At 36.0% G+C, this 19,843-nt stretch overlaps 3 protein-coding genes across 9 annotated transcripts in view; 2 read left to right on the plus strand and 1 right to left on the minus strand.

The window, feature by feature from the left end:
* Positions 1–2,478, plus strand: part of LOC105166264 (bZIP transcription factor 23) — a 5,765-nt gene extending 3,287 nt beyond the window's left edge. For 2 of the 3 annotated variants that reach the window (XM_011085567.2, XM_011085568.2), the window contains exons 3-5: positions 658–729; positions 828–857; positions 1,948–2,478. In XM_011085567.2, coding sequence (XP_011083869.1) covers positions 658–729; positions 828–857; positions 1,948–2,022 — 177 coding nt within the window. In that variant the 3' untranslated portion in view covers positions 2,023–2,478. Of the gene's footprint in view, positions 1–419; positions 508–657; positions 730–827; positions 858–1,947 lie in introns of all 3 variants that reach the window. The other variant, XR_002287446.1, reaches the window with a different exon arrangement.
* Positions 3,274–9,075, minus strand: LOC105166266 (THO complex subunit 5B). 2 transcript variants are annotated; one of them, XM_011085570.2, is made up of 8 exons: positions 8,768–9,075; positions 8,041–8,331; positions 6,451–6,787; positions 5,975–6,312; positions 5,636–5,895; positions 4,658–5,258; positions 4,448–4,582; positions 3,274–4,096 (listed from the first exon to the last, which is right to left on the minus strand). In XM_011085570.2, the coding sequence occupies exons 1-8, from the start codon at positions 8,972–8,974 to the stop codon at positions 3,833–3,835; spliced, it is 2,433 nt and encodes an 810-aa protein (XP_011083872.1). In that variant the 5' UTR covers positions 8,975–9,075; the 3' UTR covers positions 3,274–3,832. The 2 variants fall into 2 exon arrangements, with proteins under 2 accessions (XP_011083872.1, XP_020551052.1); XM_020695393.1 differs by lacking the exon at positions 8,768–9,075 and adding an exon at positions 8,520–8,755 and having other exon boundaries at positions 8,041–8,345.
* On the plus strand, positions 10,174–15,871 carry LOC105166267 (trimethylguanosine synthase). Of its 4 annotated transcripts, none has more exons than XM_011085572.2 (10): positions 10,174–10,401; positions 10,512–10,563; positions 10,712–10,766; positions 10,913–10,998; positions 11,556–12,675; positions 13,486–13,711; positions 14,300–14,435; positions 14,959–15,053; positions 15,147–15,270; positions 15,377–15,871. In XM_011085572.2, the coding sequence occupies exons 1-10, from the start codon at positions 10,325–10,327 to the stop codon at positions 15,485–15,487; spliced, it is 2,082 nt and encodes a 693-aa protein (XP_011083874.1). In that variant the 5' UTR covers positions 10,174–10,324; the 3' UTR covers positions 15,488–15,871. The 4 variants fall into 4 exon arrangements, with proteins under 4 accessions (XP_011083874.1, XP_011083875.1, XP_020551133.1 ...); XM_011085573.2 differs by having other exon boundaries at positions 10,712–10,757; XM_020695474.1 differs by lacking the exon at positions 10,174–10,401 and having other exon boundaries at positions 11,561–12,675.

The raw sequence follows: 19,843 nt of genomic DNA on the forward strand, positions 1-19,843 counted from the left end.
CATCCATTTCTGCCTCAAACAGTAGTTGTGTGTCCATGGCACCTTGTTACATATCAGGAGAACTGCCACTATGCTATTTGATTAACCATTACGATGCAAAGTAAAAATATCTCTTATATTATTGGTGGCCTTGTCAGGTGTAATTAGGCCATACATAAACCTCTAGTTATTGTAGAAGACTAAAACAAAAGGATATCAAGCTAGATAACAAAGCAGGCTTTCATAAATAGAGGGATAAACAGGATAACAATATCCATCTTCTGGTTGCTTCTCAAACATTCTATTTTATCATCCACAAAAAAGAATTGGATGTTGTATGCTGCAGAATGGTAATGTGATTGCTCTCTAGTGTGCCATCTTATCATCCATGGACATTCCCCAAACACTACAATAAAGGAATTGGATGTCTTATGCTGCAGAATGGTAATGTGATAGCAATCTAGTTTGACGAAACATGAAAGTTATGACAAGTTACACTTGAAGCTTAAAGGTCTCCTTTGTCACAAGGTAATTTAGTGGCTTAAACGTGTATTATGCCTGCAATCACTAAACAAACTAAATTGTCAGCTACAGTGGTGAAGTTTTAATATAATTTTTCTGCAGAAATACTGCTTTTCAGATGATGTATAGTAATAACTAGTCTTTGGATTCTTCCAGGCATACACTATGGAATTGGAAGCAGAAGTTGCAAAACTAAAGGAGGAACACGAAGAATTGCGGAAGAAACAGGTAGGTTATTACCACCACCACCACCCCGCCCCACCCCCACCCCAACCTTGTATATGTTCATGAAAGTGACACCTTTTTGCTGTTCTTCTGCTCTGCAGGTCGAAATGATGGAAATGCAGAAGAATCAGGTATGCCACTTGCATCTACCTTCAGCTCTTCAAAAACAACTTTTACAGTATCTATTTGAAACATCCTTGGCATACTCCAATAATATGAATTATGTTCTATATTACTCTGATGCAACCAGCTGTCGTTGGATCCCGTGTCCAGTCATTTGGCTAACTAGTTTTTTTGCAGTTGACATGTCCTCGCTATCATATCATTTCTGCAGAGAATTTGTTCTATTGAATCTTCCGTTGATGGTTTAGTCTAGCCTTCCCCATGTAGTTGTATTTGCATTTTTTCAAATGGTTTACTCTCTTTTCCGATATTCACTAATTGAAATCGTCTCTACCATCAAGATCCTCGATATTTTCTTTGAGTTCAAGAAGGCAGGAAGAAATATTTCTCAATGGCTGCATATAATAATATATCTTCTACTTCATTAGCATCTATTCCCCATAACTTAAAAAATATTTTTTGATGGTTAGACTAGTCACTATCCTTCTTTAGATCATATTTGCTTCAAGAAAACAACTGCCACATCATCAACCAGTTAACAATTGCAAAAGAAACAAAGGGAAAGGGACCAACCTTGCCAAGTTGGATTTCCAGGAAGAGAGGTTGTTGAACGAGTCAATTTAGTGTATGATACAGAGTGAGTGTTATGGTTTGGTTTGGGTCCAAACTAGAAAATAATAAACACTTCACTTCCTCTAGGTACAAACTAGGATAATAATAAAGCCTTGAATTCCCTCTGGCCACGTTTTGCTTAAAGGGTCTGACTCAATTTGTTACTCTTTGGCCAAATTATCAGGGATCCAACTTTTTTCCAGAGGCAAGTTGTGATTTTTACAGTAGTTGATATGTGATAGTATATATTGTACAGAATTTTGTCCCAGTAGCGACCTTGGACATCTGAGCATTTTCTGAACCACGCAAAATTTATGTATCTTGTGTTTGATTTTTCTGCTTATTTTTTCACACATTTCGTAATCTGTTATGCAATATTCTAGCAGGTGATCCAAACACCCATCCCTTGAACATGATGCAATCACCATTCAAGTTTGCACCAAATACAAACAAAAGCATCTCATAGTTCACTTTTGATATGGGCAGGTCCTGGAGATGATGAAGCAGCAGAATGGGACCAAAAGACAGTGCTTGAGAAGAACACAGACAGGTCCATGGTAAATGGTGATGCAGCATTAACAACTAAATATATCTATAAGAATACATGCTTGTGTAAATATTCTATAGGGATATGTTCCTGCCATAGATCAATAGAAATTAGAGGAGCAGTGCTCTGCCCATAAATGTTACTTCACATGAATCCTCTTGTTCAAGAGGAATGACGAGTAGCTACCCAGCCCTCCCTTCTTCTGAGCCTGATAGGTAGACTGCCTGAATTATTACACGGCAGTTATTTAGGTATCAGTTAAACAGAGATGGTCATAGAAGGCACACTTGTTTAGTCCAAAACACCATGCTTTTGCCTGTTATGTTAGTATCTATCCTCGTGTTCGTATACCATAGATGACAGTTTGTTATAGCTTTACAATGTTCTAAATTGTTATCATCTGGTGCTGGATTTCCATTTCCTGTTTCCTTTCAAAGTTAGAAATAGAAGTTGCTGCATTACTTCCTTGACTCTGATTTGAGAGGCACTGCTAAAAAACTACTTAGTTTTCAGTTCAAACTTGAGTCAGAAGGTTTCAACGTTTTCTGATGAATTCACTCTCTGTCTAACTTCTGGGAAAAAGGCACATTGAGCCAAGTCAATTTCTTTCTGTATTAATATTGGAAAACTCCAAAGTATGGTGTTGAAGTTTTGTTTATACATAAAACGTTTTGATCGATGTCATTTCCAAGATAAGTTCTTCAGGCTTAAAAAGAAGGATATATAGGGTAAATTATAATTATCTTTCTTGAAATTTGACATAATTATGAATATTCCTTTGTTTTTTAAAAAATTATCAATACCCTTTAATTCTAACGACCGTCTAATAATTAAACTAATTCGTTAGATTTTCATTATTTTTTGTAGAGAATTAACTAAAATAACCTTATGGATTGAGAATTATAATTTTATTTATTTTTTAAAATTCTATAATTTTTTTTTATGGATTGAGTGGATAATTTTTTTTTATAATTTTTAAAGTTTTTTGATCCACCTAGTTTGATTTTTTTAATTTTTATTTTTTTTAAAAAATAAAATAAGGACAAAATTCATAATTTCATGTATTCATATAAGGACTACATAATTTCATCAAACTTCGAGAGCATTCGTAATTTTTCAAACAACAAAAGAATATTTGTAAGTATGTCAAATTTAAAAAAAAAAATCATAATTTACCCCATATATATATATATATAATTCTTGAAGTTTACTCTCTCTTGAAGAAGAGACAACTGCCACCAACTAGAAAGGAAAATGGAAAAATCTATCTAAATCTGAACTATAAAGTTCTCACGTCAAATTATGAATTGATGTCAAAATACAAGTCAATCAATAACATTCATATGCTCGTGAAGACCATTGTATTTACATTGATATCTCCATCTTTTAACTCGGATTAACTGACAACGTCGTTAGAGGTTTCTAAATCTTCGATAAAAATTGAACATATGATGACCGTTTAAATTACAATCTCAAGATGGAGATTGATAATGTACCTAAGCTATCATCTGATGATTTCTAATAGTATCTTCACCCGAATTCCTTGGAAAAGACTTCATTATGGCCCTGGATCTGTTTTTCCAAGTAGTAAACAAACAAGCAGCTAACAACGGAAGGCAAGCTAATGGCCTCTTAAGCTCTATTTTCAAGCTGTATCTTGACAACATCAGCAATTTACCTCATGAGCCAAAGGAAAGACAACATGCGCAGTTTCTTGGTTTGAACACAAGAGGGTTCCGACAAATCTTCTGAAACCACCTTCTGAAGCCAAACAAGCTGGAAACAGCATAGCTATTAGTGCATCTCCACCTCATGATTCATGTTCTAGTAAGGATAACCAGGAGTGCAGGTGTTGTCTTTCCATGAAATCATTTTCCTACGATCCCGACCTCTAAAAGATCGGCTGACAAGCCTTCCACTTACAGGCTTGCATAAACCAACATCAATCACTGAAGTAGACCTTCGCTTCTCAGAAGGATTCCCATCATCCACGAAGAAGTCAAACAGCATCGCAAGGCAAAGCACTTGATGACCTAGAATTAAATTTTCTTGATCGAACGGTATCATCCTTATTATGTGAACATTGACCTGCATACAATATATGAACAATTTAAATCAGCATCACTCCAGTTGAAGAACAGAACTGCACATAATGACCAAGCCAAACACGAATGCATGCTTTCATATAGGCACATGGTGCTGCCAGAAACAATCACTCATAAGAGCAAGTTAGCTCTTTCACCTGCCCAAATTATGAATGTAAGAACACTTAATAGGTTTTCATATTTCTTATCAATAAAAAAATTCAGGTCAGTACTGACTAATGACTGTTGAAAATCAGAAAACCATCAGACAAGCAAAATGCCTTGTAATGCAAGTATTAGTTACACTTAGCTTCTCTATTGACATCTGTTTTATCATTCGAGTCTAGATGCTTACCTCTGCCTCCATTGCACGAAGTTCATTGTACCACCTCGAACCATTAGACACGAAGTAGTTCTCTCCTTGTGAGGAACTATAAAGACTCAGTCCAAAATGAGGAGGCCTAAGAGGATATTCTGTGCTTATTTTGATCTGAAAAACAAATAAAATCAGTAATGAGTTAGGTGGTAAATATGGACGAAGGTTAAAAGCGATAAGTGGTTTAACCTTGGCTTCCAATTTCATAATCCTGTCATCATTGTCCAACCTACGAGTTAGTACAAGACTGTATTCTTGAACCCCACAGTCCGCCCATGAATTGTCAACAAATGCTAGTTCTCCCAATGGTGATGCATTATCAGATGTTTCCTCCACTTTAACTGGTTCATCAAGCTCATTATCAGATTCCAGCATGAGATCAACATCCTCCTCAAGCTTCTTAAAACTTGGTGACTTCCCCTTGTTGATTGGGGACATGATACTTTTTGAAATCAAACTCAGCCTTCTGGAATTCTCAAGTTCAGATCCTTTTGTGGGGGTGAGTCCAACATCATTTACACCATTAGCAACTGGAACCAAAGATGGAAGCTCCCCATCTTCTGTTGTGGTCTCCATCTCCTTGGACCTACCAGAGTTTCTATCTGCATTGACACTTGTAGGACCCTGACTCTGTTCTGCATCAACCAGTGGCAGAGATGTAGTACTGTTACCAGCTGAAGTCATGGATAGCCAGCCATGCAAATTGCAGTGTGGAGTGTATGAAGCCCATGGAACGCTTTCACAGGTAAAAGTAGGCCAAGTAAGCTTCCTTAGCGAATCAAGTAACTCCCTGTAAGTCAACCAAGATACCAAGTTTTAAATGAAGTGTGCTTAAGATACAGGGGAGCAGAACCATTAGAGAATGTCAAAGATAAATGATAAAGAAGATACAAGATAAGGACATTTTGGAAGTAGATAAAATAAAAGAAACCCCATGGCTGCAAATACAGAATTGCAAAGTATATATATAGAAAAAGCAGAAAAACATAATTAGAGTTTCAGACGGGGCTGAAGAATAGCTGTAAGCCATAAATTTCAGAAGATGTTCCAGCACACAATATCAAAATGGAAATGCTGCAGTCTAGTTCAACTACATTTTAATATGCCTATAGCATCCATTTGTTCTAGGATCTATGATTACAATAAGCAATCAGGGCAGTGACTCACACAAGAGCCAGCTGAGCCTTTTTACGAGCACAAATCCTTTGCACAACTGTCTGCACTCTGTTCTGCTGACGATATAATGACAGACCTGACAGAACAGAACCGTGTCTAGTAGTCTCACTATTAGAGTCTCCAGAGACTGAAATCAGTGGCGAAACCTCTGGCAAGACATCAATTCCTGCCAAATGCTGGACCCATTTGTAAGGCCGTGAAGTTCGCCTATCATCAAATGAAAAAGAATTGCCAATCCAGAGCTTTGCTGACTGCAAAAAGTTGTACATTACTATATTGAAATAAAAAATACGTTAGGTTCATAGTGTACAAACTATCTCAAAACCAAACCTGCAGAGGGAGCTCAAGGCCAGTGTCATCAGGAAATAAGTTGCACAAGATATTGTTTTGAGGATCTTCTTCAGAGCCTTCTACTCCTACACACACAACATTCAACTTTATTAAGAACTCAAACTTCAAGGAGATGAGTTTTGCTGAGTTCAAGTCCGAAGCTTCATCATCACTTATGTGGAGGGAAACTTTAAGAGGATGACTTTGATATATTCCAGACTGGTCATGGTTATCCTTGCTTAGAACCTTCTTTGGCCGCTTTCTCCTCCTTTGACCATCGTCTTCCTCATCAGGCACATCATCTTCCAACTTGGAATTCTCTAAGTTTGTTAATATAGCTGAAAATTAATAGATCAGATAAAATTAAAGTTAGCCAGGTTTGTATAATGTGCCGTATTCCACCAGAGACCGGGAGGACTTGCTTAGATATATCATTAACCTAAACATTAACTAAATTGCTTGATACATTTCGTTACCAGAGTCCTTATTTGCAAGCTGGCGCGCAAAAGCCTGTGCATCCTTTACACTTCCTGCAATCTCCAGTTCAATATTCTCTCCAAACGCTTCCTTCTGAGCAAGTAACTGAGAGTAGATTATGTAGAGAGGAGGTGGGAGCAACTCTGCTAATTGCTGCTGCTTTAGTTTCTTGGTATGCAGAAGCCCCAACTGATGTTGCACAGGCAAGGATGCCTTTTTGAGAGCTTTGAGGTGTGAAGGGAGACTTGATAAGAACTTTTTCCTGTTAGCAATTGTCTCTTCGAGAGCTTTTCTTTGTAGTTCCAACTTATCACGAAGCTTGCATAATTCTTTGCGCTGAGACAGAATACATATATCAATACTTCTAAATGCTTCCCAGGCATCAAATACACAGTCATAGTGGAAATAGACAAAGAGATGAGGGATTGGTAAAGAGAAATAGAGAGTGGAGTCTCATAATAAATAAGACAACACAAAGTCATGTCACAAAATCAGTACTTCAAGCTAAATGCAGGACGAGGATGTGCTCACCCCTCCACCCAAAGAAATGACTTAGATATACAAATATATAGGATCGGAAGCTCTAAGCCATCATATAACACTGAGGCAATCAACAAAAGAAGCCTATGTGCACCAACACCATGCTTTTGTCAGTGCCTTGTAGCATATGCATAAAGAAAAAATGTCCAGTTCCAACAGTGCTGAAGACCAACACTCGTAATAGCAGAAAGTTGAGAAAGGGATTCATAACAATTAGCCAGTTGCTTTTAGAATATGAAGCCAAACCTCCTTGCACCAGAAAGTTACTTTTGGAGCAAAGATTTACAGGTAAGAAAATTTAATGTAAACCCACCCATGGTTCCTGCACATTCACGGTGAGTAATTAAAAGAAAACATTTTAGTATAGAAGATGCATTTTTTCAGTCAACTGTGTGTTAGTTAGCCTTCGGTCAAGACCTTCAGCTTAAGCAAGACATGCATCACCATAAAGGTAAATCAAATAGAATACAGATATGGCTTACAACCACACTAACTTAAGGTCAATAGTATCATGTTATGTAAATTACTCAATAACAGCCAGGAAAGTAAGCATATGTAGTAATGCCATAAACATACACTACCTTATCTTATTACAGAGTCGAGATTAGAAATTGAAAAAACCATCAAACAAATCATAGAAATCTGAGACAGAAATCACAGAAGAATTAGTGCTACAGATTTCTTTGTCATGAAGTCTAGATGACTAACCAAAAACTATACCTTAATCCCAGTGACCTGTGCATGAGGGCTTTTTTAAGTAATTGGTATCTTTTCACACATCATCAACTAATTGGTTTATTACAATCTGAACGACTATAGTAACAAGTACATTGTCTTACCCAACCTTTAAGTTAGATGCTTCAGGTTTCAACTTAAAATTGATAGCTTGATGTATTGCAAAAGATGTTAAATCTAACAACCTTCTCAATTGTAAAGTACAAATGCATAAACAAAAATCTTAAATGAAGTTAATCACAGTCATCATAAACCAACATCACTATTAAAAGCATCAATTAGGAAACGATACTCCTAAGAGATAGATTACTTGCCTGGAAAAGCTCATAGTTGAGCCTTTTAAGCATCAAATCATGCGCACTGTCAGTTGATAATGTGGAGCTTTTAATGTCTTCTGGGGCATCTCTGAGGAATTCTTCCTCGGGTACAAGTTCAATATCAGGATATTTAGTCTTAAAGTCTTTGCAAGCTTTTATTGCTTTAACATAGTGATTTTTCTCATACATCAAATTATGGAGCTGCAAGGTTGTGAGGTCCACAGGTGCTTTAGCGCGTTCAGTATCTGCTTTTACTCTGTCTTCTTCAAGCAAGATAGACCTATTTGCCTGTTTCAAGAGCACTGTAAACCAAATAAGCAGACCTAACGAAGAAAGCTTGTCCTACATAAATACCATAGATTATCCAGAATTATCTATATCTCACATTCAGCTCCAGTTAACACACTATCAGCAAACTTCGAACTTGAAATCTTTGGTTCAAACCAGTATTCCATACAAAACAAAGTCGTTCATACCTACTGTAGTTATATTATAATTACATCGTCCTTCCTGGTGAACCATTAGTACTCTATTATTAATCATCAAGTAGCAAGTCCAGTCCTCCCATCCTGAACCATAACACCCTCAAATAGCAATCATTTTAATTTATATTGACATAAAAGGGAATCCCACGGGTCCTAAATCGCAATAAACCCTAAACCACAAAAATTTCGAGAGCCCAAGAGGAAAAAAGAAACACAAAGCCGCACACGAAAAACGTGACCTGACGTAGGGTGACGAAATTGAGGAGAATCCTAGTGACAAGTTCCCGGAGCTGGGATTTGGGCTGAGATTCTTTCTTGATGGCCAACATCTTGGCCACGATTTCTTCCGCCGAAGCCTTGCTCGACCGCAGCATGTCGTAGAGCGCCGCCATGTCTACATTGCGCTCCGGCAGTATTTCACCGGGCTCCGCCATCGTCACTTCCATTTTCACACTCTTGCGACCTCCGACATAGCTATTCAAGCATCATTAGCCATTTGGTGGAGTCGGCCGCTTCGTATTTGTTTCTGGGCCTGTTCTTGTTCGAGCCCATATCATAGCCCAAGCAAATAAGTAGTATTTGACTTATAAAATAGGAGTATGCGGAAAACGGTTCAACCGTCCAACCGGATCAAACCGAATTTTCGTTCGCCGCATCAAATTTTTTTTTTTTTTTAATATCGATTTTTGATTCAATTTTTGGCTATTTCGGTGATCGAATCGAAAAGATTAACTGAAATTTTAAATAAAATATTTAATATATATTATATTATATTATATTTATATATTAATATATATAATTATAGAATATACTATATAGAAATATAGATAGAATAGAGTCAATTGACTGCAAAGTGAGAAACAGAAAAAGAAAAGGAAAAGAAAGAAGAACGATCGACGACGAGTGCGGAAGAAAGAAAAGAAAAGAAAAAACGATCGATGACGACGACAACGGGCGACCTCCTCTCTCCACCACTATTTTGATTCACTATCAGGTAGGTTTTGCTCTCTTACAAAAAAAAAAAATTCAAAAAATTTTACTTACAATTTTACTTTGAAAATATTTGATGAAATGACAAAGTTAAAAAATATATGGATTCTTACTTAAGTTGAAGATGTTTGCATGCTTTGGTATTTTGGTATTTGTATTTTTAGATAAAATTAAAAAAATATCACAATTATTTATATATATATTATTAAAAAAAATGGTAAAAACTGAAAAATCGGACTTGGTCGAATTTTCACCGAACTGATCCGTTTTGATTCGATTTTCGATTTTCAAAAAGCCCAAACTAAATTTTGGGTTAAACTAAAAAGTCGGACTTGAGCGATTTTTTTATCACCCTTATAAAGAGGGCCTAAATTGACAAAATCTAAATGTACAAATCAAATTAAGGAACTAAAAAAGAAACAAAAAGAAGAGTTAAAAATACTTAACTTAATAATAAAAGCAAATCTTTTATTATTATCTGAATTAAAGATGTTAACAATTAGATTATAAATTAAATCTTTTATTATTATCCAAAATCTAAGAACAATAAATCGCCTAACTGCGGATCACATAATCTACAGACATGATTGCTGAAATAATGTGAATCCTCGCAAAGGGAGGGTTTCACTGCGACGTCGACCGGCCTTCCGACTTGTGCTTTTTCCTTTTTCTCTTTTTGTAGAGATTGAGTCATTGCTGCCTTTTCGATTTCCTCGCATTTATAGAGGGGCAGCCCCAAAACCCTCTATATATTTCGAATAAGCCATCGTTGATTATTTGAGAAAACCTGTTTCAAGAATTGAAGCATGGATTTCTCAATTGATGAATCGCCGGCTGCCAGGTCTCTTGGTTCGCTGTTTAAACTCACAGAAGTTCACTTATGGTCGGCAAGAATTTCCTCTTATTGTTTTTGGTGTTTGTCCTTTTGGGTTTTTGCGTTTGGCTCTTCTTTTATATGTAAATGCAACTGTGGAAATTGTTTTAACTTAACAGGGACGATGGCTCAACTGAAGAGCGAGAATCACCTTTTCTGCCAGAACCCATTGTGAGTTGCTTGACTTTTTTAATGTTTGGAGTTGATTGGTGGAAAAAATAAAACTAATCTTGGTTTCAGTTCTTGGTGTGCTATATGTATATATATGTGTGTCTGCGTGTGTGTGTGTTTAATATGCTTGTGTGTATATGAAACGCAGAAACTTATCAACGGCGACAAGGACTGTGAAGAAAACGACTATGCAGGTCTTAAGGGCAAGTTTTTGTCGTTTTGTTATTCCTTTTTCCTTATTATTGGTTTTTCTTATGAATTAATTTAATTCTCTACAAAGGTTGATTCTTTTGTTTGCTTTTGTTATGGAGAGTTGTTATCTGAAGTTTGAAGTTTTTTCGAATTTCAGGGTTCTGTTCATTACCCGAAGATGTAGAACTAGCCAAAACATTGAATGATTTGGGACTTCCACTATCTTTCAATACTAACAAGGAGGTAGGCACAATATGCTTTGTTCTGTCGAATTTTACTTTGATTGAGGGCAGAATGGATGAACTAGAGAACCAAGATTGTTTGGGAGAATAAAATCTAGGTGTTCTAAATTCGAACTTGTGGAAACTAGGCTTGGGTCATGGAAGCATAATTGGTTGTCGGTGAAATGACGCAAGCATTTGGCATGGGGTTTGATTCTCAATTAATGTCTGATGCAAGAACAATGTTTCACCGTTGCTTCTTTTTCCCTAGTTCGTGGCTGCTACAAGAGCATGCTTTTTTCATTTTGTTCATTTGCTTGCCCTAGTGCCGACTATTAGTGTTGATATCATTTGGTACACTGCTGCTTGAACCCTCTTCTTTTTGGACAATAGTCGGTGGCGTGGAATTTGTAAAGAGAGCACTGAACTGGTGTTTCTGATGTTTAGAATGTTTTGACTTATTTTTGTTGAAATTTCCATCTCTTACATGCTTGCTATGGGGTGCATCTCCTTGTTACTTCCATTATCAAGCTTGGTGATTTTCTTTTCTAGTTTAATGAATGTAATGTTGTTTTGTAGAAAAGAAATGGAAGGACTAGTGGGAAAAGGAAAGGCAGAAGAAAGAATAGTCAACAAACTCCAAGCGAAATTGATGACTACATGCAAGATTTGACAACAGTGAGTGAGCTGGATAGTAGATCTCCAGCTCTTTTACGTAATACCTCCGAAATTCTAGATGGAAGAGAAATTCTGATGCATGGAAATGTAGCAGACTTGGAAGGTTTGTCTAACCTGTCTCTTGAACGGGGTGATTCAGTGACTTCCACTGCATGTACCAACACCTGCAGCAATGAACATGACTATAATGGTGAAGTATCTGATCTTGGATGTGATCATAGTTTAGGTCGCATCTCTGGACTTGGCAACCCTATATTGGATGAAGCTGAGTCCACCCCTTGCACAAATGAGATGATGACCACCGCTCCATGTCTAGATGGTGGAACTTCAGAAGAAAGCTGCCTCATAAATGAGGTTGCTGATTGTGATGGGAAGGAAAAACAAGAATTGGACTCTGTTCATCTAGAGACCCTTATGCCAGTGGACCATGAAGCTGAAGGCCAATCAAATAATATGAGTCTTCAGGTGATACAAGATTCTGATGTTGCAGCATATGCACATTTGTCTGAACTGGCAAATTTTAATGTGATTGACAACCATCAAACTGGGGACAGTGGAGAATGGGTAGCATATTGGGATGATTTTCACATGAGAACCTACTTCTATAATGTCAAAACAGAGGAGTCTACATGGGACCCTCCTTCAGGAATGGAACACCTTGCATATGGTGATATTGTTGACCCTCCTTCAGGAGTGGAGCACCTCGCATATGTTAACATCACTGACGAGCCAATAAATATAGTTGATGAGCCAATAAATACATCGGATGAGCTGGCTGAATTAGATAATGATCAAAGGGATTTCAGGAAGTCCGATGAGGCTCAGGTTTCTTGTGATCTACAACTTCACTGCAACTTGACTGAAGATTTGGGAAATTATAACCAGTCATTAAGTCAACATTTGGATGAGGTTGCAGGAAATTGGCTTTCAGCTGATAATGTCACTAGCACCAATTCTGCAAAAAGGAAAAAGAAACTTAGAAGAACGAAAATTAACAGGAAATTATCCATTTCCAGTGAAGGTTAGTATTCCTGTTTGCATTTGATTGTTCCTTCCACTATTTCCATGTCATGTTACCTGCCACAAATTTGAAACAGATCCAGGGTCACTTAACCGCATTACCATCTCCATTTCCCTATTCTATATGCTTACAGCTTGTAAGTTATGAGGCCTCTGAAATAGGTTCCAAACTTCCAATACTAATACAGTGGATAACTTCTTCCATCTATTTGGCCAAAGTAGTTTCTTTCTGGTGGATGAGCATTGTCTCAATTCATTTGTGAAAGCAATAGCAAGATGTATAATAGAAGAGTCTGGAAGTCACTTATAGAAGGACTTAATTCATTGAGTGCTTGCTGACAGCAGACATATTGTATTTCTTCTTAGTGATAGCATGTGTTGTCTTTCATGTGGTTCAGTGAGGGGTTTAGTAAGGCTTTACTCCTCAGTTTTGAAATTTTTGACTTCCTTTTTGCTGGGAACAAAATGTTACTTCTTATAGATTCTGTTTTTACTCCGTAAACATTCTTAAGGGTCTCATTCTTTCACATTTACTTCATTTCCCTGTTTTAGACTTCTAATCTAGACGGACCAGCTATTAGGTTACATAAGGGTTAACTTTGCTGCATTGGTTCTTAATGAATTTTGAAGTAAGCGTATTTAGATGTCCACGGTAATTAGAAAAGGTTGTGGGTTTGTAGCTGGTTTCAATTATGGGGGTGATTTTCAAGTATATTTGCTTTATCTATATTTCCATACCAAGGACCATCTGCTTTTATCTAAGATATGATACAGTTTTGATTAGAGTTGTTTCCTTGATTAATAATGCTAGAGCTTGAAGGAGTTTTGCAAGGAGTTCCACCAAGTATTAGCAAATACTGGTGTCAAAGATACCTATTATTCTCCAAATTTGATGATGGCATTATGATGGATGAAGAAGGATGGTTTTCTGTTACCCCGGAGCCAATAGCCAAGCATCATGCAGCTCGTTGTGGTGATGGTGCAATAGTTGATTTTTTCACTGGAGCGGGTGGGAATGCAATTCAATTTGGACGACGGTTAGCATAACAATCGCATTCTGTTTTTTTATTCAATTTCTCATCAATCTAAACATATTATCTTTCTTATGAATCTTTTGGTTAAAACAACATGGCAGATCAATACGTTACTTTGCAATCATTTAGCCTGACAACTGAATTTAATTGCGTTTTTGTACATGTTGTTTTATGGCTTGTTTTAACAGAAGTTTCAACTTACTCATTCTTCTACACTTTCGTTCCCAATATCAACAAATTAAGGCCAAAAATTTCTCCCTTAGGAGAAGCCTTCAAATTGGCAGTGTTCGATACATCTTAATGTGCTCATTTTTGTTAGAACAAGATTGAGGAATTTACAATTTCATGGACCACTCCTTTTGTGTAATGACTAATTAGTGTCACTATTGTTTTATGAAAACCCTGCACAAGGGGCTTATATCATCATTAATTAACACAACGAGTTGCTCAGTTACTGTTTATTTGGACACAGTGAGGATGCATGCAGCTGTATTACTATTTCTATTGGGAAAGAATATGATTGTATGAATTGTTTTTACTTGCAAAGTTTACACTAGTTTGGAGACTAAGACTACTATTTCTTGGTTTCAGGAGCAAACATGTGATCGCAATTGATATTGATCCAAAGAAAATTGACTATGCACGGCATAATGCTGCCATCTACGGAGTTGAAGACAACATAGATTTCATAAAGGGTGATTCTTTTTCTTTGGCTCCTACATTAAAGGTAAGAAATTCCCAATTCAGGGGAAAATGACTTTTATAAACCACATCTTTACATATTTTAGTGACCTCAACTTCCAAATGAGAATAATGTAGGACTTGGTAACTCATAATCATTATTATAGTCCATGAAGCAAGCGGCATTCACTCCCTAGCAAATGTTTCTGTGAAAGTGACTCGAGAATATAATTCTGCAACTTCCTTCCTTTCCTTGAAGTATGCGTCATTCTACAATTGTGATTTCGAAATATCACATAACTATGCAAAAATCCACTAAATGGAAATGGATCTGAAAACTGCTCAGTTCGTTTGAAGTATATGCAGTGGTTAATGTGTGAAACCACTGCATGCTTTATGTGCACATGTAACCAGTCGTTCTCTGTTTGTTTGGGAATTACTTAGTTCCGAATAATGTAGTCAAATTGAGTCTGTCTTTTCCAATCCAAGAAAAACAATTTATATCTCCTCAGCCTTCACCTCCGCTCCTGGCATCCTCTGTTGATATTATAAGTTGAAACTTTTTGCAGGCGAACACAGTTTTTATGTCACCACCTTGGGGAGGTCCCAATTATTCCAAAGTAAAGAGATTTGATATCAGCACTATGCTTAAGCCACATGATGGGTATTACATTTTTTCTTTCTAAATTTCACTCTCCACTCATTTTAGTTATTCACTGAAATTCTGCAAATATTATGCTTCTCTTCTGTGCACCAGGCAATTTCTCTTCGAGGCTGGAAAGAGAATAGCTCCCAAGATTGTCATGTTTCTCCCGCGAAATGTCGATATAAATCAATTAGCAGAACTATCTTTATCAGCCACTCCACCATGGTCTTTAGAGGTTATCATTCAGAAATTCTATCAATCTATGAGTTACTTCAAATACGTTTTTGTTGCTTTTCTGAACGACATGGTCGCCTTATGATTCTGATAATGGGTAATTTCAGGTGGAAAGGAACTTCTTAAACGGCAAATTGAAGGCCGTCACAGCCTATTTTCTTGATCCCAACATGACTTGGTTGCCTGAGTATTCCATGGACGATGTCAGAGTCCACTGACCTCGTGGGCTTGATTTCTTCAGTGGGATCTCTGTTGAAACTCGATGAACGTAAACAAGATCCCGGGCTCTGTATGTCGTAGAATTGTACGGAGAAAATGAAAATTTTAGAAATATGTCTTCTGTGTATGTAAATATTGATATATATAAACATTGATATTACAGCTTTAGCTTTAGTCATACCTTTTCTGATTGCATGTATTTGGGAAAGCATGTGTAAGAGCTCAACCATTTGGTTAGATCTAGTGAGAGCAATTACAACTACATTGTAAGTACCTAACTTACTGATAATGTTAAGGTGGATTGTTGTGCACAGACAACAACTCTTGTAATTAGTTTACTTCCAGAAATGTGTCAAGTTGTTGGCAGAATGATGAGGTCAAATCATGTTGCTGGATCTTGTTTCATGCTTTTTCGGTAAAGGTAATTTTTGTTAAGTACAAAAAAAGTACAATAGTACAATACAATTTGGTTAATGTAAGCGGTTTTCTCGACATGTCAAGGAATACAAGCAATAATTACAACCTGTTGCATGCTTTTGACAAAATTTTGTGACTTAATTGTATCAAGAAATACAAGCAATAATTACATTATTGCATCAATGTCTTATAACTAATAATTAAATAAAAATCATTATAAACTTTTACCATATTATTAAACGATGTGAAATTGTGTATGTGATTTTTTTTTTTTTCAAAATTAAACACATCTTTTTTATTAAGAAAAATTGGAGAGATGAATGTGATAAGAGAATTAGTAAATTTTATATAAAAGCTGACAAATGAGTATATGATGAGATGTTGTCCGCAGCAAATAAAACCTCACATGCAGTGCCTGAATAGGGTTGGGAGCATTATCCTGTAAAGCCGTGTTATACGTGGCGAAACTTGATTGATCAAGAAACTACACAAAAGCACTATTTTTTTTTTTTTAGAATTATCTTAACTCTTACCCAGTATGATTTAATAACTTTACCACCGGAATTAAGATTAATTACACTTGAAAACCTGAAGTTAACAAAAGATTTACATAAAATTTTAATTTTAATTAGTACTGATTAAGCATTCCCCATAGTTTATTGACAAAAATACTCTCGTAATATTTTTATATTGGTAAGGGGTTAATTACATAATATATATATATATATAATAAAAAAGGTGTAATTGTAATGAAATATTGCTCCCAAATTATTATTGTTAGATAAAAGTAATCGTTGGTAAATGTATAAACTAAACATATTATCGATAATTTGTATAAAAATATTGAATAAGGTGTAAAATTAGAAATATATGTAATTTGTCCACTGAAGTCGGCATTTTCTATCCAAACTTAACGAAATGGGTATTTAAATGGAAAAAGAAAAATATTTCAAATAACATAATATCAGAAAAATTTAAAATCCACCAATATTACACAAAATATAAATAGTTACATGATTTGAAATCTTTATGATGTAAAATTATCCAAATAAAATCGTAAGATATATTTATTAGAAATTTGAAATCATAATTTTAAATTTATCAATCCAAATATAATCTAAAACAGGATAACGGGCCTTTTCGATTCCGCACATGGATTTTTTCCTTGAAATGTTTGATCAATCCATTTTCTTCCATGCAAGAATTGAAGCTTTTTTTATTTTTATTTCTTGTTATTTTTCTATATAAATAAAATAAAAACAATTTTGTTCTTTGTTGAATGATCCTGGAATATTGAATTGGAATGAAGTAGTGAAGCATGAACCTTGAGACACAAACACTACCATATTGGGGGGCAACCTACCCCTTTTGCCAAAAACAAAAACATTTAATACTCAATAATTGTATGTAGATAATTTATTTTAGAGCAATTTAGTTTTATTTTTTTATTTTTTATTTTTATAATCAATTGATGTATAACACGATGAAAAAGCTTTATTTTCGCTGTTCTTGAGATTTGATGTAATTATACGTAAATTTTATGTGGTTTGAAAAATTACATTTAGCATCTCTAAAGTTTGCTTCTGTCTAACAAATATATCCCTTCATTAGTCAAAATTTATTAAATTTGTTGATATTAATAGATAAGCTGAACGAGAATTGATGTTTACCCTTGATTGACTAAGACTTATTGCAGGTCAATCAATTTTTTTCGAACTAAACTATCCTTGTAACGGTGAAAATACACCTTTTTCACATGCATTAACACGTGAAGATATATGCGGGTAATTTGATCATAAAAAGATTTATTTAACCTGTAATAAAACAGTAATCAATAAAAGATTTACCCTCGATTTTTCAGTACATGAATGTTTTTCAGTACATTAATCATATTTATAGCGTTGGTTTCTTGGCTCTGTGCACAAATTATTCATGTGATATGGATGATTATATATGTACTTACAAGATGCATCAATATTAATCATATTTATAAAAATGAGTCAATCCAAAGAGGTCCCAAAAAAAAAAGAATATGAGGCCTATGGTGTCTTCACTCCTCAGGAGGCCCAATTTGAGAGAGGGCCCCACCCTAAGGAAATTCGGTGTTGGGCCTCCAAAAGTTCGGTGGACGTCCTCCAAAAAATAAATTGACTAAATAAAACCTAAACGACCTAGATTTGAGAAGGCCTTGATCCAAGATCTTACAAATCTATAAGGAAGCTTAGGGATTTGAATTTCTCAACTAAGGTCAAAGCATATCTGACATGACATCCACATAGGATCCCCGGAGGTACACCTTACAAAATCGAATGTGCCTCCAAAGAGAAGTAACCTATAAACCCTAAAAGTTTGGACAATAGCTGCAACAGGCATATCCTAAACCCTCTATTCGGGAATGCATCCTTATCCCTAGAAGATGCATTTATTCTCAATGGACTCCAACTCAATGATCCTCCAACTGTCTCCCCCGAATTCGGGAGGGATCTTCTAACTGTTGGTGACTCTCTACTAAATCCGAGGAGATTCAACATTATCTAATAATATCGGGATCATACTCCCCAAATTCTTGTTCTACTCAAATCAATTTGGAGTTGCCTGTAAATAGAGAACTCCCTACAGCGGGAGAAGACATATTTGTTATATTTTCTACACTTTGGGCCTACATACTATAATTTTCACCTTCATGCTACCACTTTAGCTGAGGGGAATGTTATAATTTCGTATTGAAAGCTTTGTTTCAGTATCAACATCTCATTTTTACATGCAAATCAAGTAGTTATATTCTCTTTATCACTCAATTACACTTTTTTATTTCTTAGCATTTCACTTTATCATTTTGCACCCTAACTACATTGAGGCACCACTATTTTTTGCTCGCATCATCGGCTCCGTCAGTGGGAATATAGAACTAAGATGTGAGAACAATGAACCAACATCAGAGCTAACACCTCCTTGGATACGTCCTCCAGAAGGATGATCCCTCTCCCGCTGTAGGACCTCCACTAGATGAGTACTAGGTGCCACCTAGCTGAGTACAGGAGACATGGTCATCGATATTGTACCCTGCATGACCTGTTTAACCATGCCCGCTCTAAGTTACACAATGTAATTGAACGGTGTTTTGGAGTACTGAATAAGCAATTTCTAATATTGCAGGTGGGATGCAGAGCAACCTTGTCCAACACCATATCAATATAATCATTGCTTGTTGTACCCTTCACAACTCCATCTGCAGGTTTGGTCAGGATGACACCATCTTTAACAAACTAGAAGATGACATTTCGCCCGATATGGATTTATTTTATCATAGGGGACATCCTACTTTATTGAGATAGAAGCCAAACACACACAACATAGCAGTGCAGATGTCGCATCTTTTCATCTTAACTAGGAATGATGTTAGGGAACAGTAATCTGTCCATGTGTGTAATGTATTAAAAGCTTTAACGGGCTTGAGTAGGATGGATAAAACTGTGTGATTTTCATTTATTTAAGAATATTTTCCCACTCCGTTGCGGGTTTTACACTTTTCATGCGCTCATTAGTAATTTCAAATTAGAATTATGAACAAATGTGTAAAGTTCTCTACGTGGAATGCCTCAACTCTTTTTTCCTCCCAGAAGGAGTATTTTTACTGCAGACATGGCATTTCGTAGATATTTTGAGCAAGTTGAATTTCCACAAGTAGACTATTAGACTTTAAAGGTCGAGTAGCTATTTATGTGGATGATCGCTTGTACCTATGAGAAATGATGCTCGTACTAAGGCACACATGGCATACTGGGCTTGTGCATTACGACAACATTTTGGCTATCATTACAAAGAAGGTCCGTGACAAGTTCTGTGAGTTCAAAGAGCAATTTCATCAGTTCCACGAAATCACTTACACACCAAGAGTATGGTATGATGTAGAAATATTTTTTGCACGAATTTTCCCA

Source organism: Sesamum indicum, linkage group LG7 (genome assembly GCF_000512975.1).
Source record: "Sesamum indicum cultivar Zhongzhi No. 13 linkage group LG7, S_indicum_v1.0, whole genome shotgun sequence".
Lineage (NCBI taxonomy): Eukaryota > Viridiplantae > Streptophyta > Magnoliopsida > Lamiales > Pedaliaceae > Sesamum > Sesamum indicum.

What these genes read in the sequence shown, in the direction of transcription:
- LOC105166266 (XM_011085570.2), bottom strand. Translation starts at nt 8,974, where the DNA reads ATGGAAGTGACGATGGCGGAGCCCGGTGAAATACTGCCGGAGCGCAAT. An exon ending in AAGGCTCAGCTGGCTCTTGT is followed by an intron (nt 5,259 to 5,635) that starts GTGAGTCACTGC and finishes GTTGACTTACAG; the next exon opens with GGAGTTACTTGATTCGCTAA. An exon ending in TTATGAAATTGGAAGCCAAG is followed by an intron (nt 4,583 to 4,657) that starts GTTAAACCACTT and finishes TTTGTTTTTCAG; the next exon opens with ATCAAAATAAGCACAGAATA.
- LOC105166267 (XM_011085572.2), top strand. Translation starts at nt 10,325, where the DNA reads ATGGATTTCTCAATTGATGAATCGCCGGCTGCCAGGTCTCTTGGTTCG. An exon ending in CGACTATGCAGGTCTTAAGG is followed by an intron (nt 10,767 to 10,912) that starts GCAAGTTTTTGT and finishes TTCGAATTTCAG; the next exon opens with GGTTCTGTTCATTACCCGAA. An exon ending in CTTTCAATACTAACAAGGAG is followed by an intron (nt 10,999 to 11,555) that starts GTAGGCACAATA and finishes GTTGTTTTGTAG; the next exon opens with AAAAGAAATGGAAGGACTAG.